The sequence below is a fragment of the Aethalodelphis obliquidens genome, unplaced genomic scaffold (genome assembly GCF_003676395.1).
Source record: "Aethalodelphis obliquidens isolate GAN/ISIS:26980383/991018 unplaced genomic scaffold, ASM367639v1 scaffold35, whole genome shotgun sequence".
Lineage (NCBI taxonomy): Eukaryota > Metazoa > Chordata > Mammalia > Artiodactyla > Delphinidae > Aethalodelphis > Aethalodelphis obliquidens.
In genome coordinates this window covers 230922-254194 of record NW_020837979.1, presented here as the reverse complement: position 1 = coordinate 254194, position 23273 = coordinate 230922, and the positions used below count along the sequence as shown (strand labels likewise).

The 23273-nt window shown below is 58.1% G+C and overlaps 1 protein-coding gene across 1 annotated transcript in view; it reads left to right on the top strand.

Moving 5' to 3' along the window:
• SH3RF3 (SH3 domain containing ring finger 3) overlaps positions 1–23273 on the top strand; it is a 199600-nt gene that overhangs the window by 132724 nt on the left and 43603 nt on the right. The window contains exons 5-7 of the mRNA XM_027128649.1: positions 8640–8713; positions 19261–19431; positions 20855–21108. Coding sequence (XP_026984450.1) covers positions 8640–8713; positions 19261–19431; positions 20855–21108 — 499 coding nt within the window. The remainder of the gene's footprint in view (positions 1–8639; positions 8714–19260; positions 19432–20854; positions 21109–23273) is intronic.

Sequence of the window (23273 nt, the reverse complement as noted above, 5' to 3'; positions counted from 1 at the left end):
CGCCAGTGCACTGGCCCCTACAGGCTCCCGCGTGGGGATGTTCAGTGGGCAAAGCAAGTCCTCCAGCCTGGCTCTGCTCAGTGGGGATGGGAGTGGAGTGGGGTCCAGGGCACCCAGGGGAGCCCAGGTGTTTGGGAACAGCCCACGGCACCATTTCCCTGGAGGCTCCGTGTTGTCTGTAAGCTTTAACTGCTCGACGCAGAGGCCGGCAACCTCGGAGAGCAGAGGTGACCCACGGAAGCAGAAACCGGCGTCTCTGTGCCCGCCGTCCATGGACGGCCATGGGTGGGACCTGCACCCAGCAGGCTCTCACCAGACTTGGTGCTTCTCAGCTTCAGAGAGACCACGGCTTACAGGCCAGCTTCAAATAAGCCAACAGAAGCCCTTGAGATCAGAAAGATGTGCTTTAAAATCAGTGAGGAGGGGAGTGTTTGAAATTCAGCAGCGAGAACATCAAAAGGGAGCATTTCTCTAGCGTCTGAGGAGTGAATTGGAAGAGCCTTCTGGAAGCTTCCGGGCTTCTTTCAACGCATCCGCCTGTGTGTGGGGTGGCCTGCAGCCCCTCTCGCCACCTCTTCTTGTGTCGGCCCGGGACAGGCTCTAAGTGGGGAGTGCGGGCACCGACGCGCCGGGCTCCCCGCTGTCAGCCCACCTCCAGGGAAGCCAGGGAGCCAGGGCTTGTGTTGAGCATTTTCAGAAAGTTACAAAGGTAATTCTGTGCCTTGTCCGGAGCAAAATAAAAAAGTACCAAGCAAGCACGAGACAACTAAACCGTCTCATCCTTGAGGACGTTGCACAAGAAGAGCTTTCCTTGCAGACGTGGGCAGTGCTGTCCCGACTCGCTGGCTGCAGGAATGAGAACACTGGCCGCCCGGCCCGGGCTTCTCGTCCACCACATCAGCTGCCGACCTTGTCTGTTCTGCTGCGACGTTAAGGGCAGGGACTGCTGGGCGCCGGCCATCGCCAGCGGCTGAGGGACGGGCCCCTGGGCCTGGTGAGCTGCCGGTCCCTCCGTCCTCCCTCTCATTTGGCGAGCTCTTGGCTAAAGGAGCAGCCCGGGCAGATGCAGGAGGACCCTTGTTGGACCCCAGCCCCTGGGACCAACCGGCCCACCAGGCGACAAGGACACCGCTCGGGGCAGGGAGTGCGTGGAACGGCACAGCCGCTGGGAGGTGGGCCTGCTCTGGAAGGAGGCGAGGCCTCCTGTGGGACTCCATGTCTCCTCAGGCCCTGCTGCAGAGGTTCATGGCTCAGGACCCTCCCCACCTCCCTGCTCCTCTTGCCCAGCCCTGCCCCTCCCAGGCCCACCATGTGGACCACGGTATGGGCGCGGCTGCACACCCAGGCCCTGCAGCCGTGGCCCGACCGTGGCCACCGCTAGCCTGCGGCCTGGGAGCTCGGCCGAGACGGAAGCTGTGCTCGGACCCTCAGTGCCCGCAGGGGCCCTCCACACGGGGGCTCGCGGACACGTGGATGGACGACAGACACGCTGAATGGGGCTGCGGGCTCTTGAGTCCCACCTCTCCATAGGAGACACCTTCTGTTTGAAGGTGGGAGACGGGTCATTGGGATGTGAACGTCATGCATTTTGTGCAAAGCCAGGGACGATGCTTTCGTCTGTGGACACACATGGAAGTGGGGGGTGGTCTACACTAGCTACTGGCACCTTCCTGTGAACAAAGACCACCAAGCAGGCGGACTCGTGTGTGGGGAAGCAGAGCGAGGAGACCGCCTGTGACTTTTTTTTTTTATCTGCGGTACGCAGGCCTCTCACTGCTGTGGCCTCTCCCGCTGCGGAGCACAGGCTCCGGACGCGCAGGCTCAGCGGCCATGGCTCACGGGCCCAGCCGCTCCGTGGCATGTGGGATCTTCCCGGACCGGGGCACGAACCCGCATCCCCTGCATCAGCAGGCAGACTCTCAACCACTGCGCCACCTGGGAAGCCCCCCGCCTGTGACTCTTCTTGGTGGAAAAAGGCTCCACCTGTTGGTTCAGAGTCGAACCTCGCGATGCCCGATGGGTGAGAAGTAGCCTGTAACTGCCTTCCCCCAGCCCCCAACACGTTAGCGCTTTGCGATTTTCACCCCTGCACTGAGCAGGTCAGCTCCCCTTCGTGATGACCCGGGGAGGCCTGTCCTGCTTTTGGCACAGCTGTGGCCGTTTGGTCCCCGCTGCTGGCCCCGTGGGACGAGGGCAGAGGCCGGAGGCTTGTCCTCTCACTGCAGACGACACCTCAGGTGGGTCGGCCGACTTCTTAGCGTGCTGGACTGCTGCCTTGTGGGCAAGAGCAGCTGGGTGCCAAGAAAACCTTATTTACAGAAGCAGGGACAGCACGGCCAGATGTGACCTCGGAGGAGTCTGTCGACTGCTGAGCAGACCTGGACTCAGAAGCTCAGGGCTGAGTCAGTAGTTTGTGGGCCGGTCGGGCCACCTGAGGTGAGCTTGGCCTCCTGGTGGCCTCTGCCTCAGGTGGCCAGCCAGCTTCCTGGGGCTGATGGACAGAACCGGGGACGTTCTGTCGGCACAGAGCGACCGGCTCCCTCTCCAGGACAGACCGTCTCCTCCAGGTTCCTTGGCCTCCGACCTCGAGCTGCCAGCCCAGGCCCCGCCCACCGTCCTCCCTGCCCGAACCCCTGGCCCTGCAGGCTGTTGGGTGTTCTTTTTGGAACCAAGCAAAGAATCAGGCTGTAAGCGTTTTACTCTGAAGTTTTCTTTGGGAAGCACGTCCCTAAGAGCCTGATTTTCACCCTGTGTTATGGAGTGGTAGCGTGTGCTGAATAAAACATGCCCGTTTCACGGCTCCTTTTTAGGGTGATGACAGTGCCTTCTGGACACGTGTTAAAAGTTAAAGTGAGGTGTTTCTTCCTGGGGTCTTGGTCTGTGTCAAGGAAGGCGACTTGGAGCCCCTTTTAGCGGGGGTGCAGCTTGCCAACCCGCAGACCCTTTTCCCTTTTTTTAATCCCAGTGGGAAATAAAAGGCCTGGTTCGCAGCTACTGCTCAGGGGCCCTGGCAAGGGCAGCAGTGGAGCCTCTGGCATCTGCTAACAGCCTGACGGTTTAGAATCAGGGTTCGGGGGCGCTCAGCGTAGACTGTTGTCCAGTGCCTGTAGGCTGTTGCTGAACGAGGCCTAAGGGATCACTGGAGTCGCCCACTCCATGGGCTCAGTGACCCCAAGGACTGAGCCACTGGCATCCTCACACTGTTGGTGGCTCCCCCGGGTTGGGCTGTGCTCGACTTCTGGGCTGAGCCCCAGCACGCGTCCATTGCGAGTCAGCTGAAAGGAATTCCACCTCATCACGGTGGACCACCTTCCCACGTCGTCGGGGCCCCGCGTGCATGGGGCTGCGCCAGGCCCGGGGGGAGGGGCGGGGTGTCGCCAGGGTGCAGGAAGGGTCTGTCCCCAGGCTGTGGTCCCAGTTATTTCTGTCCAAAAGCAGCTGGAGCCCTCACCTCCCTTCCTTCCTCCCTGCCCGATTCCCTCTCTCCTGCCAAGCCTTCACTAATCCCTTAAGGCCCAGAGCCATTAAAAAGTAAGCCATTAAAAATCAGAGCAGAATCAGCCTCGGGGCCCTCAGCCGGGAGGAAGCAGGCCCCAGTCCTGGCGGGAAGCCTGTTCCACGTTGCAGCCAGAGGGCGTGGGGCACGAGACAACCTGGCGCTGCGAACAACCTCAGACAGACTTCCCGTCCCACCCCGTGTGTCCTAGGAGCCGTGCTTTAGGGTGTGGCCGTGCCTCCGGTCAGCGCCGTCCTCCCAGGGCTGGACTGCTACAACTTGGAGCCCCCTGCCACGCCTGGTGCTTGCGAGCCCTTAATCCTGAGAGGAGGCCCCCCCGTGCCACGATACCCCTGAGGGTCAGCACACAGCTGCCTCCCGGGCTCCTGGAGGGACCGCCATCTCAGCAGCCGCGTCCTGCTCTGCTGGGTCTGTGTCCTCGGCTGTTCACAGCTCAGCTGCCGGCGGGGGGACACCCCTCCACCTTCCATCGACAGGAACAGAGATGAAGACGGGACCCGGAGGAGGATGGCTGGCCCCACCGGGGAGTCACAGCCCGGGCTCCCACCACCGGGCACAACGTCCCAAAGGGCCTTCATCTGGGCTCCGCACTGCGCAGGGGGGAAAAGTCAGAGCCCCGGGCTCAGTGGGTGGAGTTTTAGATGGTCTCCATCTCGACCTTGACCTCGGGGAAAAAAGGCTTGTCACAGGTGTGGCCTCCCATGCCCCCACCCAGCTCTAAGGGAGGGTCTGGCCGTGAGATCCCACTTCCTTGCTCTGTGGCCTTTGTGTGTCGGGTTTCAGCTGAGGGCCAGGCTCCTGTAGGGCAGCCTCGTTGCCCCAGCGCTGGGGGAGCGCCACAGGCCTGCCGCCCCCAACACGTGTCGTGCAGAGTTGACGGGTGGGGGTCTGGAGGCCCACAGCCATGGCCAGCCTCTCCCTCTGCCCTGGAGGCAGGCACCAGCCTCCTCTGCACGTGTCGCCTCCTGTTGAACTACGGGCCCGAGTGGCCGGCAGGCAGCAGGGTGCAGAGACCCCCGGCGGGCCACCTTCCAGGCACGGTGGGACTCAGCAGCCCCCAGCCGGGTCATGGGGCTTCCCGCGTGGTGCCTTTGGCTGGTTGGCTGTTTCAGGAGAGCTTATTTGGACAGGAGGCCCTTTGACAAGAGCAGGGTCAGGGGTCTGGCTCCGTCCAAGCCAGTCGCGTGGGCCCTGCTGCCCGGCTAAGGCCCTTCGGCCCCACTGTGGCCAGCAGTGCCGCGTCTGGTCAGCAGAATGGCCGATCATCAGGGTCCCCTCACGGTCCTCTCCTGTCCCCTCCTGGCCCCCCACAAAGGCGGCTTGTGTAGAATCCAGTAAACATGGGGTCACCTCAGCCATAGCTTGATCTTGAAACAGACCTCAGGTAGTCGAACTCTGTTGTTCTGTGTATCTTATTTTGAAAATGTAGTGGAAAACCACTGCTGATAGTAAAACGATGGAAAATTTGAACATACAGATTTTTAAAAATACGAACTCAAATCCCAGCTCACTAAGTAAAAGCATTATCCTTTGTATGTAAATTTCCCCATGTAAATGCACCCATCGTTTTACAGAAACAGGCTAAACCTAGGTGTCCAGTTCCCTCGCGCCATCCCGTTTGCTGTGCTCCCCCAGCCCTCCACGCCCACCTGTGCAGGTCCTTCTCCCAGGTCGTGTGGGGCTGTGTCGGTCTGCAGACGGAGTCTCGGGTCAGCCATCTCCTCTATCTGCCCTTTCTTGCAGCCGAATCTTCACCCCCTGTGGCTGCAGAAAGAATGATGCCAGCATTTCCTGAGGCTTGCTCAGAGCTTTAAATTACTGTGTCTAATATTCCAGCTAACCTAGAAGCTGGGGGCCGCGGTGGCCCCATCTCCTCATCCCTCCAGGGCCTGTGTCTTCACGGCATGATTTCCAAAGTCTCGGGAACCAGGGATTCATGTTTTGTCTGGTATTCAGGTGTTCGGGTGGAGGGTAAATCCAGTGCCTGTCGCTCGACCGTGGTCGGGGCAGAAGTCCACGGCTCGATGGCATAACCCGTCCAGGGTCGCACGCTGAGAGCTGAGGGCACATCAGCCCGGTGCTGACCCCCGAACGTACACGTCCAGGTCGTGCCCCCCCTGAGCCCCTGGTCGGCCTCCCCCAGGTCTCGTGCTCCATCCCTTCTCGCGGCATCTCTGTCTAGCCAGTCGCGGAGGCCGGAAACTCTCTCATCCTCTTCCTTCGCGCCCTTCAGCCCCGGAACCCACTAGTCGTGTAGGTAGAGGGGGAGTAACGCCCACCGTGTGCACGTCCTAATCCCCGGAACCTGCGAATACGTTGCCTGCCTTGGCAAGGGACAGGGAACTAGAGACGGAAGACGGTCCTGGGTACCCTGCGTCAGAGTCAGAGAGAAGCGAGAGGACTGACCGCCTGCCCTGCTGGCTGTGAGGCCGCAGGCCTGTGAACTGGTGACTCCGTGCTGGTTAGGGCCCTGGGCTCGCGGTCACTCGCTGGTGCCTCCCCTGGGGACGAGGTGGTGGGGACGCACACGGCCCCCAGCAGGGGCTGCCGGGCACTGGCCGGCTGGGTGACTGTGAGCCACGCACCTCCTGCCTTGGGCCTGGGTTCCCTCATTTTGTGAAGTGGTGACAGAAAGCAGCACCTGCCTACGGGCGTTTCTGCGGAGTAAATGCGTTATTCCCGGCCAAGTGCTCAGAGCAGAGCCTGGTCCCTGGTGAGCTCTGGGTGGGGGTGGCCGCTGTTATCCCTGCTCTTACCCTCCTTACCCACGGCCTCCTGCGCATCCAGACCCCCTGTCTCCCTCTCATCACCCTGACTGCCGATCCACGACTGAACGTCCTCGGCAGAGACGTGGGCTGGTGCCCTTCTTACCAGGTGTGTCTTTGGCCTCCAGGTGCCACCCAGGATCCACAGCTGGATCGGGGGGCTCCCGGGGCTCCCCCTGCCCCGGTGCTCCAGCCGCTGCTTCCAACCTGCAAAGCTTGCTTTCTCCTCCTTCTCCCTTCACTGGGTGCTCAAGGAGCTCCTCTGGCCACACCCAGCCTCGGCCTCCGTCGTGTGCTCTGCGGCCCTGCTCTTGCCAGGACCCCGTGTCTGTAACGACCTGCCTGACGCCTGTCCCCCCACCCCAAGGAAACGCCCGAGATCGCAGGCCGTGTCTGCGCCCCCAGCCGGGCCTGGGCTCAGGTGGTCGGCGGATGCCGCCTGCCCGCTCCTTGTCAGCGAGCAGGGAGGGCCCCTCACTTGCTCGAGGGGAGCCGTGGGCCTGGGTGCTGTCTCCCTGGCTGCGGGGCTGTCCCTTCCTGGGGGCAGGCGTGCCCAGCGAGCAGGAGACCCGGAGTCTCTGGGCAGAAAGGGACGTCCCCGCCTTCCTGGCTCCGCAGCTTCCGCACGGCAGCCGCAGGAGCAGGTCTGAGGAGCTGCGTCCCTCCCGCAAGTGCAGAAGCTCGGTGCGCGGGAAGGCGCTCGGGACGTCAGTGGCCTGGGGCGGGGGGGGGGGGGGGGGCGTTCCGTGTGGGTGTCACACATTCTCAGTCTACCAGAAGCTCCGAGTCCCGACGAGGAGAAGCAATTCTGACGTCTGCCTGAGGGGCTGCTGACGGGCTGTGGTCCCCGGGGGACGGGGTTGGGAGGCTGCCTCGGAGACCAGAATCGAGGTTGGAGCTGGTCAGCGATGGGCAAGAATGACCCTCCCGCACAGCAAGAGGGCCCTGAGGCTGTCGGTCCTGCGTGGGTTGTCCTGCCGCCCCAGGCCTGTTCCAGGTGCTTCTCTGCGATTTGTGCTTCAGTGCTCTTTGTGCCCTGAGGACACACACGTGGTGACAGGTCACCTTCCCCACCTGCCCGGGGCCTGAGGGCTCTGCCCAAGGCTGCTGGGTCCCTGTTCCTCCGGGGTCCCTGTCCTGCCCTTGTGGGAGGCCTCCAGGAGGGGAGGACACCCCAGCTCCCTCAGCTTTGAGGTACCCCTGGGTGTCCCCATCTGGGTTAGTTTCCTGGAGCTGCTGTAACAAACCAGGTGGCTCAGAGCGGCAGGCAGTGCCTGCTCAGCGCTCTGGAAGCCAGAGGTCCAAAATCAAGCTGTTGGTGGACCGGCTTCTCATGGGGCTGCTGGAGACCCCACCCAGGCCCCTCCAGCATCTGCTGGCCGCCAGCACCCCACCTCCTTGGCTTGCAGATGAGTCGCCCTCGTGTCTGCTCGCCACCTTCTCACCTCTGGTGTCTCTGTTCTTTTCTGTCTCGTGGGATAATCTCATCTCAGGATCCTTGCCTCATATTACCCCTGCAAAGACCCCGATTCCAAATAAGGTCACCTTCACAGGCACGAGGGCCATGACTCGTGCACTTTGGGGACCAGAGTTCAACTCACCAGGCCACCCAGTACTCTGAGCAGAAAGATGGGATGCCACCTGGGGAGGGCAGGGGCGGCATGAGCCAGTGTGTGGTGAGGGGACTCGGGGGACGATGCCCCTGGCAGGCTGGGTCTACGGGGTTCCCTAAGGATAGCCCAGCATCATCTTGCAGCCCAGAGCCCGCTGCTTGGCCCTCACCCAGCTCACCGTGCACCTGACACTTGGCAGGAACCTCCTGCAAGGGGGCCATCCCTCCGTCGTCTCGCAGAGTAGACCCTTGAAGCTTTGCGCGCCTCGGGTCAGGCAGGAGAGGCAGTGCTTTACATCCTGGCACCCTCTAGCTGCCCCCCGTCCACTGTCAAAGGACCGATTTTCTTTAGCTTTCGGGGACACGGTTTCTAAATAAGCTGACATGTTGGAGCATGAAAGGTTTTGTCGGGATTTTCTCGGCCAGACACAGGAGGAATGAATCCGAGTCCTGAGAATGAAGGCCGGCCACCCCACCGCCTCTTTCCGTGATGGACACGGCACCTCACCGTCCGGGCCAGACGCGGGCCGAGGGGTTTCCTGAGCTGCTGCGGGAGGGACGGGGGTCGCTGGCTGCCAGGCCCCCTCTGGACTGAAGGATGGCTACGAAAGCCGGGCAGTGGGACCCAGGCCGTGGAGGCCACAGAGTCAGGCAGCCGAGGGGGCCAGATGCCCAGACTCCACCGCGGATGCTCCGTACCCCTGGAGCCTGTGTCCACTCACTGTCTCCTCTTGTCTGTTTCCAGGACGCCTCGGCCGGATGCACCCCAGTGGCTGAACAGCAGGGCACAGCTCCCAAAGTCCAGCTGCCCCTCAACGTGTGAGCTGCCGTTTATGTTTTTGGGGTCCCAGCCTTCAGCGCCTCCCCCACCCCCGCTAGCGTGTCCACGTGGGGTTTTCTAGCGTGTCACCTGCTTGGTTCTGTGTAGCTCACAGGAGTGCTGGCGGGGCCGCCTGGCCAGCAGGCTGGTGGGTTCAACATCACTGTCCCCCCGGCATCCGGTACAAGCGGGGGGCGGGGGGGTGTGTCCAGATATTTGATGACACTTTCACTGGCCACCCAAGAAAGGGCCCCAGAGACCCCTGAGGAGGTGGGCCCCGTGGGGCAGAGGGCAGCCAGAGCGGCCGACATCACCAGCTGCCCAGATGGAGCTCTGTGCCCACTGCCGTCCAGCGCACAGCAGCTGCATGTCATCCCCAAATCGAGCCAGATGAACCGTTGCTGGGAAGTGAGATGCTTGTCTGTTTAGAGAATCTGCTCTTGTTAAATGACAGCTCCTAAAAGACGTGCCGTTTAAAATCGCCATTTAAAGAGTGTTCCGAAGAATCACATTGCTGGCTACTCTGTTGTGTGGCAATGAGTTCAGTTACTTGAATGACCGTTTAAGGTGGAGAATATGAATTTGGAAACAACGTGGCAAGGTAGGAGGTTCCCAAGGTCCAGTATGGCCAGAGGGACACTTGGAACCTGTGTAGTGGCAGAACAAAATGGATTTCAAGCGAACGATGCCTTTTGAAAATGCCAGTCTTCAGAAGGATTCCTAGAAGGCGGTTATATCCGCTGGTACAGGTTCACCTTCTTCGAGCCCAGGCCAGACGCTTACCTCTACCTGGCGGCAGACAGGAGTCCCTGAACATCCTGCTGTGACTGGGTGATTGCCGAAACCAGCTAAGTCAAGGACATTGGGACCTACCTATCTTTGCGTAGCTTCCTGAGGGGACGTAGGTTAGTAAGTGGTGTCTCGATGTCTTGAGGCAGAAATTCAGGCCTCACCAACACTGGACAGAGGCACCGTCTTCCAGCTAGCTCTCTGGATGAGTTCCAACGGCCTTCACTCAGACCTGGGGCCGGGGCACCCGGGGAGGGATGGGCAGGGGTCTTGCTCATGAGAACTGGGTGCAGGACTCTTTACCTGAGGAAGCAGGCCTAGTCCATGGGAGACGGTGAGGCCTTACTGTAGTTCCCCAAGTGCAAGGCGGGACAGGAGAGCTCGTGAAGCACGAGGCCCGGGTGTTTCATCTTGGCGTCCCCAGCAAGGTGCCCGGCACGCAGGCTCTCAGTAACTCTTACTTGTTCGGAGAGAGCCGGATCCTCCCCTCCTGGGTGCCGAGGGTCCTGGCAGCAGCCCAGAGCCCCTGCTCTTGTACACCAGGTCAGCCACCCAAGGACGCCACTGTGCCTTGGAGACCCAGTTCCAGGAGTATCACTCCCTGAGAGTCATCAGCACATGCTGGAGGCCTCAGCCACATGCAGACCTTCCACATCACGGAGGGATTTTAAGTTTGGTGCAGAGTTTGGAGGGACTTCTTTCTCCCCCTGCCCCCGCTCTGCCCTGGGGCATGAGGGGGTCAGTGTGGTCCCCAGCCCCCTGCCGACTCCCTCTGCCTCACCTCCAGAGCATGGCCGTCCCTGTTTGGGTGGAGATTTTCATTTGGGTAACAGAAGGGAGTCAGATACATCTTTCAAAGGGTGACAAGCCTTTTGGCAGGAATGTATCTGCTGGTCATGGTGGTCACACATGGACCGTGGCCAGCACGAGCGTACTGGACTACAGCAAGTTAACGCGTGCGTTCTGTGGCCGTATGGTTTGAAGTCAGAGACACCGTACCTCCAGCTTTGTTCTTTCTCAGGATTGTTGTGGCTATTCGATGTCCTTTGTGATTCCGTGCAAATTTTAGAATTATTTGTTCTAGTTCTATGCAAAATGCCATTGAAATTTTGATAGGGATTGCACTGACTCTGTAGATTGCCTTGGAGGGTATGGACATTTTAACAATACTAATTCTTCTAATCCATGAGCACAGAATATCTTTCCATTTTTTGTGTTTTCTTCAGTTTCTTTCATCAATGTCTTATAGGTTTCACTGTTTTCACCTCCTTGGTTAAATTTATTCCTAGATATTTTATTCTTTTTGATGCAGTTGTAAATGGGATTGTTTTCTTCATTTTTCTTTTGGATAGTTTGTTGCTAGATTTCTGTATATTAATTTCATATGCTGCAACTTTATAAAATTCACTGATGAGTTCTAGCAGTTTTTTGGTGGTATCCTCAGGATTTTCTATGTATAATATCATGTCATCTGCAAACAGTGGCAGTTTTACTTCTGCCTTTCCAATGTGGATTCTTTTTCTTTTTCTTGTCTGATTGCTGTGACTAGGACTTCCAGTATTATTTTATTTTTTAGAATTGGGGTGTAGTTGCTTTACAATGTTGTGTTAGTTTCTGCTATACAATGAAGTGATTTCAGCTTTATGTATACATATATCCTCTCCCTCTTAGACCTCCCTGCCACCACCCCCCCCCCGCACCCGCCATGCCACCCATCTAGGTCACCACAGAGCACCAAGCTGAGCTCCCTATGCTATACAGCAGGTTCCCACCAGCTCTCTGTTTTACACATGGCAGTGCACATATGTCAGTCCCAATCTCCCAGTTCATCCCACCACCCCTCCCTGTGTCCACACGTCCGTTCTCTGTGTCTTCCAGTATTATGTTGAATAAAAGTGGCAAGAGTGGACATCCTTGTCTTGTTCCTGATCTTGGAGGAATTGCTTTCAGCTTTTCACTGTGGAGAATGATGTTAGACGTGGGCTTATCATATATGGCTCTTACTATGTTGAGATATGTTCCCTCTGTATCCATTTTGTTGATAGTTTTTTATCATAAGGGGATGTTGAATTTTGTCAAATGTGTTTTGAGTATCTATTGAGACGATCATGTGGTTTTTATTCTTCAGTTTGTTAATATGGTGTATCACATTGGTTGATTTGCAGATGTTAAACCATACTTGCATCCTTGGAGTAAATCCGCTTGGTCACAGTGTATGATCCTTTTAATGTATCAATATTTTTGAATTCGATTTGCTAATATTTTGTTGAAGATTTTTGCATCTATGTTTGTCAAGGATATTGGCCTGTAATTTTCTATTTTTGTGGTGTCCTTATCTGGATTCGTTATCAGAGTAATGTTGACCTTGTAAAATGAGTTTGTTTACCCTCCTCTTTAATTTTTTGGAAGAGTTTGAAAAGGATAGATATTAAATCTTCTTTGAATATTTTGTGGAATTCATCAGTGAAGCCCTCTGGTCCTGGGCTTTCGTTTCTTGGGAGAATTTTGATTACTAATTTATTCTCCTTACTAGTAATCAGTCTATTCAGATTTTCTATTTCTTCATGATTCAGTCTTGGAAGATTATACGTTTTTAGAAATTTTTCCATTTCTTCCAGGTTGTTGTTGGCGTATTAATTGTTCTCAGCAGTCTCTTATGATCCTTTCTATTTCTTTGGTGTCAGTTGTAACTTCTTTTTTCATTTCTGATTTTATTGGTTTGGGCCAGTTCTCATTTTTTCTTGATAAGCCTAGTTAAAAGTTTGAGAATTTTGTTTATCTTTTCAAAGAACCAGCTCTTAGTTTCATTGATCATTTCTATTGGTTTTTTTTTAGTCTCTATTTCATCTATTTCTGCTCTGATGTTTATTATTTCCTTTCTTCTACTAACATTGGACTTTGTTTTTTCTTCTTTTCTCTAGTTCCTTTAAGTATAAGGTTGGATTATTTATTTGAGATTTTTCTTGCTTCCTGAGGTAGGCTCATATCACTATAAATTTCCCTCTTAGAACTGCTTTTGCAGTGATCCATAGATTTTGGATCATTGTGGTTCTATTTTCATTTGTTTCTACGTATTTTTAAATTTCTCCTTTGATTTTGTCAATGGTCCATTCATGTTTAATTTCCATGTTTTTGTGGTTTTCCCCAATTTTTCTTTTGATTGATTTCTGGTTTCACACGATTGTGGTCAGAGAAGATGCATGATATGATTTCTACCTTCTTAAATTTATTGAGACCTGTTTTGTAAACTGGTGTGATTAATCCTGGAGAATGTTCCATGTATGCTTGAGAAGAGCGTGTTTTCTGCTGCTTTTGGATGGAATGTTCTGTATGTGTCCATTAAGTCCATTCTCCTCCTGAGTTTGGTGAGCATCGTTTTGACCATTACATTTAACCCTTTATCAGGTAGATTGCTTATCTCCATTTTGTTTAGTTCTTTTTCTGAGGTTTCATCTTGTTTTTTCAATTGGAACATATTCTTCTGCCTCCTCGTTTTGCCTGACTCTCTCTGTGTTTGCCTCTATGTATTAGGTAAATCAGCTCCTTCAGCTCCCAGTCTTGAAGGGGTGGCCTTATTAGGAGATGTCGTGTGGGCCCAGAGGTGCAATCCTGCCTGGCCACCAGAGTCAGGCACTCGAGGGTCCCCTGTGTGGGCTGTGTGCAGTCTCCCGTTGTGGGGGTGCTGCAGCTACTGCTGAGGCATGCTGGTGGGTGGGGCTGGCCTCCGAACGTCCGTGGGCCCAGCCGCAGCAGCTGCTGGGAACTGGTGGGCAGGGCTATTGCTCAGCTGGCCGTGAGGCCTAGCCAAAGTGCAGGGTGGGCGGCGCTTCATCAGGGCATGCCCACTGACACTAACAGGTTAGATGGAGCATTCCAAAATTGCGCCCACCAGCCGGCATTAGCAAGGTAGCCTGAGATCACGGATACGGCTCCCGCCAGAGACTCAGTTCCCAGGGAGCAGCCCACTTGGTTCCCGCCTCTCTGGCAGCTGCTTCAGCGTCAGTAAGTGGGCTGTGAGCTGTTCAGTCTGGTATTCTTGCACTGGTTTTTAGGTCGAGTGAGTCTGCACGTTCAACTCCACTGAGAGCGGGTTTTCCACTCCCTGTGCTTCTGTAGTCCTCCTGGGTATTCTCTGTTGGTTTTCAAAGCCGGGTGTTTTGGGGGCTGGTCTCTCTGAGCGGGATCTAGGGTTGGGGGCTGCGTGTGGAGCTTGAATCCCTCACTCCTCAGGGAAGAGACCCGTCCCCTGTGGTCCCTCCTGACTGGATTGCGGTAGCTGGGGAGGGGTTTTCCTGGGCAAGTCCGTCTCTCTGCTTCCCCTGCCCGTCTCCACGCTGTCCTTCTACCCTTCGTGGTGGAGGCTCTGTTCAGCCAGTGTTCAGGTCCCTTTTCAAGGAGGTGGTCCCACATGTGGCTGTGGACTTGCTGTGTCCGTGCGAAGAGGCGAGCTCGGGAACTTCCTGTGCTGAACCCTCTCCTCAGCTGATCCTGCCGACTGAGAGCCAGCGAGCGGCACATGTCGTGCTGACCTGAGCCCATGCGGCCCTGGCAGCTAGAAGAGCAGGGGCAGACTCTTCCCAGGAGGAATGGAAAAGAACCTTCCTTACTCCAGAAGAGACGAGCAGGCCTCATATGGAGGTGGAAGGGTGTGAAGTTAATGACGGCATTAAAGTTCTTTCATCGCTGCTTGATTAGAGCCTGTGGACAATTAACAGCAAGTGAAGATCTTACGTAGGAAAGAGCAAGTAATACGGTGAGCTGGCAGCTCTTCCCACGGTGCCAGGCTCGGTGCTCACGGCCTCCACTGCCGGCTGAGGGCGCCGGGAAGGGGCCTGACACTCCCCCCGCCTCACACAGGGCTGCGTCTGCCTGGAGGAAGGGTCGCCTCTTCGATGGGCCCGAGAGCCCCCTGCCGGCCACCGGGCTGTGGGGAAGAGGCGCTGGGATCCAGACGCTCCCACTCCTGTCTGAAATCAGTACCAACCTTGTGTGTGAACGCACAGAGGCGAATCCCGGGCCTGCTCTGCACGTGACGTGGGACCCCCTGTGTCCTCCGTGGAGGCCTGTGCTGAGCTCAAGGCCTTTGGAAGGAGTGGAAAGGGAGGGTGGGGCGCCGGGAACCATGCGGCTGCTGCCTGGTTCCCGCATTTCACCCAGGCCCGGCTGGGGCCCCAGGTTCCGTGAGGATCAGGGATCATCCTCCAGCTTTCCCAGGATGGCAGCACACAGTGCTGGTGGGCGCGGCTGAAGGCGTGGGGTGGGAAGGGGTGCAAAGGATGCACCCTACCCTGTGGCCGCACTCGGACCTGGACGGGGTGACCCGGCGCACGGCAGGGACCGCGGAGCTGCAGGCGTCGGGCTGGGAGCCGGCTGGTCCCTCTGGGGTGTTTTCTTGAGTCACAACAGGGGAAGCAGATGCCACATTCCCTGGCCAGCGCCGCCCCAGCGCAAGCTGCACGCAGGTGTGCAGGCCCCTAGTGCAGGAGAACGCCCGTGGGAAGGTGGGGGGCAGAGGTGTTCCAGGTGAACACCCCCCAGCCATGCACACTGAGAGGCTGAACTTGAAATATTGAGACCAGAGGAGGGATTACTCCTCAGAGAACGAATTTAAAATAAAGATGAAGACAGCAAGGGCATTAATGCCCTGGTGCCACTCAGCACAGGCCCCTCACGTGGAGCCCCCGCTCCCCGGCCTCTCCTGCCCGGGCCTCTCCCCAGCCTCCCACAGTGCCCCCCACCCCCGCCAGGTCCCTGCGGCCACGGAACCACCTGCCTCCAGCTCGCTGCTTTGTAAACACAGATTCTCCATCTTTTTTGAGCCTCAGTGTGCTCAGCTGTGAAATGGGTGGGTAGCCCAGCCTCAGAGCTCACGTGGGGCTTGGGCGAGACCATGACTAATGCCAGCTTCCTGCGCTGCACCCTCGTCCTGCCTCGGCCCATGGCACCCGAGGTGGGGTGGGGCTCTGCACGCTGCCCCATGGGTGCAGCTGCCCGTCAACAGCTCCCCATCAACAAGGTAGGGCAGAGTTCTGACTCTGATGACTTGGAGGAGGAGGGCGCCTCGTTCCCCCGGGGCTGAAGGCATCCTTGGAAGTAAGCCCCTCTCCCCCACGTGGTTAGTGCCCGAGGGGCACCAGAACCAGTATGTATTAGGGGCACCAGAACCAGTATGCCTCCAAGAAATAAACAGCTGAAACTGGGAAGGAAACCTGCTTCCCCCTGCTAGACTCTGGGCGTCCCACGTGAGGAGGCGGGATGCAGAATAGATCCAGTCTGCCTGCAGACTCGCTCAGGACGCGCCTCAGCAGAGCCCGTGGTCCTGGAGGCTGGCGCTCCGGCCGCGGCGGGGCCCACAGTTGGTCCAGGCCGGTCGAGTCGACTGGTGGTTTCCGCCAGGTTCGCCTCAGTTGCCCGTTTTCTGCCGTTATGACTTCGTCAGGAACCGTGGTGTGTTTCTCTAAAGTACCAGTGGGATTTTGAAAGAAGCCTGTTCTGATTTAAAGGCTTAATCCAGATGACTTGAGGCCCACGGTCTGAAGAATGCCCATTCTTGTGTGATGGGAAGATGCTGAGAAGTCAACACAGACCTTGTTCCCTAATGGCTCGGGGATCCCAGAATGCTGAGAGACCATCACTCGTCCCCGGAAACGTTGCTCTGTCATCTGACGGCTGCTCCCCAGATCACAGACACACACACGGCTCGTCGGCTCTTTGCCGAGGTCTCTGACACTCACTTGCTTTGAAAACCTGAGTTGACTCCGCTGTAGAGGTGGGTGCTGGTGGACGCTGCGCCGGGGGTGGGGGGCCCGCCCTGGGCAGCTGAGACCCCCGAGCCTCACGCTCGCCACCCGGGGTCTGTCCTCTCCCGGCAGGGACGGCGCCCCCTCCTGCAGGAGCCCCCGTGTCCACAGCTCCACGGCAGGTGGCCCCTGAAGTCACCCAGTCCCAGGGGCTGGAAGGGTGGGTGGGGGCAAAGAAAAAGGCCACCTGCCAGGCCCTGGTGGAGGGACCCTGACCCCCCCGGGGCTGCACGCCGGTGGGTATCCTTGTTAAGAGACGCCCTTTCAGCTCCCATGTGGGCCCCTCGTCCTTCCAGCCCCCCACCTCCCTCTGGACCTAGCTCCCTGTGGACCCACACCTGTGTCATCCATCCTCTGCTTCTGTTCGCTTCTTCCCTTTCCTTTCTGGAGAGCAGCCCCTCTGCCTTTCCTTCTGTCCTCCTGGGAGCACCTCCCAGGGCACCCCTCCTCCTTCTGGTCCCAGCAGTGTGCTTGGACCCCAAATGAGGAAACTCAGAGCCCGCTTCCCCCACTTATCCTCATAGCCCAGCTTGTCCAGCAGAACTCGGGGCTGGATGAAACCGTTCCCAGTGCACACACACGTACACACACACACACAAGTACATACATACACAGAAACACGTGCACACATACATGAACACATGCGCACACGTGCACATGCGGATGCGTTACATGCACACATACACACAGACACACGACCACATGCACCCCTTTTTCTTCAACAGTCTTGATCTTAGTCTCAAAACCAGAGTCCCTATTTTATTCTTTCCATAGATGTTGATTGCGCACCTGCCTGGTGCAGACACTGTTCTAGACCCTGGGGTGGAGCACGAACAGGACATGAAAGCCTCTACCCCATGGGGAGCATGCTGTGGGGGAGGGCAGATGAGAGGGGAGAGGGGCCCCCAGGTGGAGGAGGCAGGTGCAAAGGTCCTGAGGCAGGAGTGTGCGTGTGTGTTCGGGAGCACCTCAGTTTGTTGGGTCCCCTCAGCTGGACAGGCACACGCACCCTCTTCTGGGTGGATCCCTGGGTTCCCTCAGCAGCAGATGGACACAGCCGCAGGGCAGCAGGTGGCCACCTGCCAGGATCCCAGCTGAGGACAAAAGATCTGCCCCAGAAGGACAAGCTGCCAGGACTCCTCATGGGAGAAGGGAACCTGCACTCTCCACACGCACCCTCCTCGAGGTCGCCCGCCCTGCAGTCCCGTGGGACAGGAGCCTGGGAAGAGGGGCCTCAGTCAGCAGGACTTCAGCCCACAGACCAGGGGTTCGAGGGAGGTTGCCCAAGTCATGACGCTTGCCCACGTGTCCCCCAGCTTGGCGTCCCCCTGGCCACTGTGGGTCACCGGCAGCAGAATCAGAAAGACTGTTCTCACACCACCGAGGGGCAGAATGAGGCAGACGAGTGAGATCTGTGTTTCACTCTGTTTCCTTGAGAGCAGGCCTCATCCTTATTGGCTCGTAGCCCCCCAGGACCAGCCCAGCGGCCTTCCCCCCACCCTCTCCCCCATCCTGCCCCCCGGTGAGGCAGTCTGGGTGTGAACGCAGTTTTCGTGGGACGTTGGTTTATAGAGATTCCTCTTCGCCCTCCAAGAGGCCCGCGAGCAGCACACACGTGCAAGTAGAAGGATGACACCAGCTCTTTGTTGATCGCCTGGTGTCACGTGGCTGGCGTGAATCTTCACCCCAGACAAGGAGGTCCTCCCCATGGGGCCTCGTTCACCCTCCCCGAGGGCCCGAGTCCTTCCTCTTGTCAGATTTGTCTCTAAGACCCAGTCCATCCTCTCACTCCAGGGGAGCAGGGTAGTGGTGAGGCCAGGCCTTCGCCTGGCAGGGCAGGGGCATCCAAGTGGCGTGGGTTTTGTTTAGTTTATCTCATTTTACTGAATTTTACAGCTGGGACGTCTGTGCTCTGCGGGGTCTCCGCCTGTTCTAGCCTCTTCCTCCCAAGGCCCCTCTGAGCCAGGAGGCCTCCCTTCTCCTCGCCTGACCCCAGTGAGTTGTGTCCCATCTCTGCGTCACCTTGTAAGAGGGGCCCCCAGGGTCAGGAGGGTGCTCTGGGGGTCGGTGAGCTCCTGTCTTCAGGAGCCAGCCCGGGGAGGGGGGGCAGGGTGCCCACCAGGCACATCCTGGTAGGCAGCCCAGGAGACGACGCTTCTTAAAAATGCAGCTTGGGACTTCCCTGTCGGTCCAGTGGTCAAGACTCCGTGCTTCTATTGCAGGGGGCGCGGGTTCGATCTCTAGTCGGGGACCTACGATCCCACATGTTGCGTGGTGCGGCCAAAACAAATGTCTTTAAATGCATCTGGTTCCCTGTTGGAGTGAAAGCCGCGCCACTTTTCCTGCCCAGATCGCGTGAGCAGTGTATCTGCCTGAGACCACTCTCCCGTTAGGTCACACTCACCGGGTCCACAAAGCCCCAGGGTAGCAGAGCACTTACAGCTGGTGCCTGAGGGCGCAGCTTCCAAGCCCTGGGCGAGGGTTCACACCACTGCATTGTTCCAAGAGGCTTAAAAGAAAAGCAGGATTTCAATTAGCCACAGATCTGAGGAGTCCCTAACTGGGCTGCCTTTTCCTTAAAAGGGCCCCTGAGTCTCTTCCAGCTTAGATGGATGAGTAAGCAGCAGGTAAGATGAAACAAGGAAATCCCAGCCCGGGGCTGCGTAGCTCAGCCCCGTTTTCCCGAAGGCTTTCTCTTGCCCAGAGTGTCAGGCGTGAAGCAGAGAGAAGAGCATGAAGCAGGGGCCCAGAGAGCTGGCGCCACCATCTCGTCTGGCAGGTCCTCCAGGGCCTCGGGCGAGTAGTGGGGCCACCGTGCACTCCGCCGGCCGGCTCAGCGCAGGGCATGGGGGCCATGGCTGCTGGGTCACCAGGGGAGCTCGGTCCCTTCCCTGCCCGCCGCTCCTGGTAGCTGATCCCAGCTGCGCCCCCTCACCGGCCTGCCTCTCCTGCCGCAGGTACCTGGCGCTCTATGCCTACAAGCCCCAGAAGAGCGACGAGCTGGAGCTGCGCAAGGGCGACACGTACCGCGTGCTGGAGAAGTGTCGGGATGGCTGGTTCAAGGGCACAGCGCTGCGGACGGGGCTCTCGGGCGTGTTCCCGGGGAACTACGTGACGCCCGTCTCCAGGTGAGGTGTGCCCATGAGGAGCAGAGCCGCGCGTGGCAGCTGCACACGGGGGTGGGCATTCCAGGGTGGGACCTCGTGGGCACGTGGGCATGTGTGAATGCGTGTGCGTGTGTGCACGTGTGAGTACAGCGGGTGTGTGTGCGAGAAGCACATGCCATTCACACACGTGAAGGCAAGATTACATATTCCCAGAAGTTAACCATTATTATTGAGTGGAGCATTATGTGTGATTAATTTCTTTTCTTCCTTGTGACTTCCTGTGTTTTACAAATTTACTGGTAGTTTTTATAACCTCGGAAAAGCAAGTTAAAAAATTCGCTAGAGATGACCCAGGGTTGTCAGATGTTTCCATGGAGGGGAGCGTCCACTGCAGGGTGGAACCCTGGATTACCCAGCCCTGGTTCACAGCCCAGGACACGCAGGTCCACTGGAGGCTCGCCCCCGGGCTTCTGCTCTCTTTGGAACAAGACTTCAGGAAGACAACTGAACAATGCCCAAACCTGCACTGACGACGGACCGACTCGCACCTTTGAAGCAGCGGGGAGGGGAGCCACGCCACCCACGGTCCCTCCTGGAAAGGCCCACCATTTGTGAGCCCCATGGCCCCATGGCCCTGGACGAGGAGGCCCTTCTCCCCACAGCTGCTCCGCAGAGGCTCTGCTTCCCCGGGGCCCTCCCACATGGCCCCGGACCCTGGCAGCAGTGCCTGCCCTCCCCCACGTGTGGCTCTGGGGTTTCACGACTGAGATCCTGAGGGGACAGAAGGGACGTTTTCCCAGCTCTTAGACAAATGGAAGGCATTTGATCCCTGAAACCGGACCCCAGGAGCTTCCCAGCCCAGACCCACATGCTGAGAGCTGGTGCACGGCTCAGCGCCGGCACGTGCAGAACAGACCATCAGAGCCCGTCTCGGGGTCCTGTGCTCCTTTGTGTTCCTGGGCTGTCGACACTGGCTTCATCTGGAAAGTATGGGCAAAACCGCAAGTTCCCCGGCGTCCGTCAGGAGCACAGGGCTTGTCTGCACCCTTTCCTGGAGGCCCCAGAGCCAGGAAGCTGTGTCCAGAGGGAGACGGGGCCTGCTTCCTGCCGCCTGCCGCCTGCCAGATGCGTCCAAGCCCATTCCTTCTGCACGTGTTGGGGACACACAGCTGTTTGTTAGACTAAACCGAGGCAGTGGCTCTGGAACAAAATACCTGATCAGCATCATTTCTGTTTCTTAGGGTTCTCTTGCCGTTTCTCACATATTCGCATCGAGAGACCATGCCACTGTACAGGGGGCTCTGCTGCCAGCCTGAGCTCTGGGCATCGCATGCCTGCAGGCGTCCTCTTGGTGGTACTTCAGGATTTGTCCCCGGACCACGTGGCCTGTGTGGCATGGTTGCATCTGTGCCCTCCCCTGACTTCATTCTGTTTACTTCCTCAGGGTTCCTGTAGGCGGGGCTGGGCCACCCCGGAATAACGCGGTCGGAGGGTCTCCGCTGGCCAAGGGGATGGCCACAACGCTTCACCCAGGCGGTGGGAGTCTGAGTAGCCCGGCCACGGCCCTGAGGCCAGCCCTCCCCCTCACCATGGCCCAGGCTCCGGCCCAGCACCAGGCAGTCTCGCCCGCACTGAGCAGTTGTCTGCGGCACTCAGTTCAGCCGGCGGCCAGCCAAGCCCGGAGCGCCGGCCCCCCCGGTATGTGGCAGGCTCCCACGGGCCTCATTCTGCTGGAAAATTTGAGGAGGGTGGTCTCAGGGTCAGAAGTCATGAGCATCCTTTTGGCCCAGGTCTCGAGCAGTCCATGGAAGGGCCCGTCGTAATCATGAACTTCTGCTAATCTTGGGGGATGTGTTGACTTAATCATGTTAGCCTGTTCTGGCCGCTGGAAGGGAGTAGAGAATTCACAGGTATTTATACACTTCATGTAGCCAGAGGACTGGGTGGACCAGTGAGGTTACCTTGGCGCCTCTGGGCACCTTCGTCAGCCGCTGTGGGTCACCTACGTCCAAATGCCAGGTGCTAAGGGGGTCTCCCGATTAGGCAGCACCCCCAGGACAGAGCTGGTAATGAGACAGATCCACAGGGTCCCTTCCTGAAACGCTTTGAGGCTGGAGGGAGTGATGGCCATCGACTGTTCACCTTCATGCGGCTTCACCAATAGGCAGACTGACCAGAATTCAGGAGAACCCAGGTCGCTCCCAGTGTAGCGTGAGATGACGGAAAGTGTGGGGTGGATGGTGCAGGCATGAAGAGGGGTTAGCACGTCTTGCTTGGAAGCTTGGCAGTGAGCTAAGAGGAGCTGCTAAGCGTGGCTCACATGATGCTCCTGGGAGCCAGGCCAGTAACTTTCCGACACGTAGAACCAGTAACATTGTCACCATGTAGTGACAAGGGACCCAGGACAGGAGAATGTACCGCTGAATTTCACTTAAATGACACAGAATTCCTTTTCCCACCCCAGCCTCATTGTCAGAAATCATCTCTCTTCTTTTCAAAGTAAGGCTTAAAGGATAATAAATGTAAATTCTTTAGAGCAGTAAAGTACACTGTTTTCTAGACTCTGGCCAGCCAGAGACGGCCTGCTAGGAGTCTCCAGAAAGCATCTCCTTGGTGTGAGAAGCCCAGACGACACTCAGCACAGTGGGGCCACAGTCCCTCCCAGTCGCGGCCAAGGGACACGAGGGGGGCGGGTGTCCGGGCGCCCCCCGCCCCCCATTGTCGGGACGCATTGCTGAGCGCTGGCGGGAAGCCCAGCGTTTCAGAGCCAGCCCTGCTCTCAGCCCTGGGACTGGCCCTTAGGGCGGCGGGGCCAGTGGCGGGGGGGGGGGGGGCGGGCGCTGTGACGAGGCTGGTGAGGGGTCGGTCCTAGGCAGAGCTGCCTGTAGCACCCAGGCAGGGGGGAGGGAACAAAGGCACAGAAGTGCGAGAAGCGTGTCCTTGTCCTCCAGATGGAGCGGTGCAGTGAGGGCAGCAAGCAGGGCGGGTTGAAGTGCTGGGGGGCAGCGGGGGTCCTGCGCTGGGGCCCCTCCTACCGGGATGGTGTGCGAGGACGTGCCCCCGGCGGGCGTGGCGCGTGCTCAGCGCAGCCGCTGGTACCGTCCTGTCAGAGGACAGCCCTGGAGCGCGCAGGGCACGGAGTCAGCAAGGCGAATGTGATTCATTACCAGCGGTCAGGGCCAAACTCTAGTCCAGGCCGCGGGAACCCCCAGGGCTTCTGAACAAGAGGTGACGCTTTACCAGACGTCCCTGGGCACAGTGGGGAGGAAGAGTTGGCTTGGGGACTGGCGAGGTGCTGCTGTCCAGGTGAGAGGTGACAGTGGTCTGGCCCCAGGGCTGGGGTTGCAGAACTGGGACAAAATAATGAGCTATTAGGGGGCACAGGGGCCACGTGGAAGAGCTGGGAGGGGCAGGGCTGCTAGTGCAGTTTGCCGGTGCCGTCCCCTGACCTAGAGGCGCCCAGAGGGGTCTGGCTTACGGGGGAAGGTTGGCCTGTGGCTCTGAGGGGTGTCGTGGGCGCTGGTCCACTGTGGCCCTGGCTGACCTGGACCGGCCTCCAGATGTGGGGCTCCCGTCTGTGTGTGAATCCCCCCTCGCCACGGTGGGGGCGGTGCTGCTCGTCCATGCCTGGCGGGTGAGGTGCTGCCACCGGCCTGGACTCTGGACAGACATCCTGAATGTGGCTTCCTTTCAGAGGACAAAACTTGAGGGGCCTCTGGGTCCCTTTTGGGGGTGAAGGTGGTGGTGAAACACCCAGCTTTTCAGGGGACCAGGGTGGACTTCCTGTGCCCAGTGCCGGGTCATAGTGGGTGCAGAGTGGACTTCCTGTGCCCAGTGCCCGGTCATAGTGGGTGCAGGGTGGA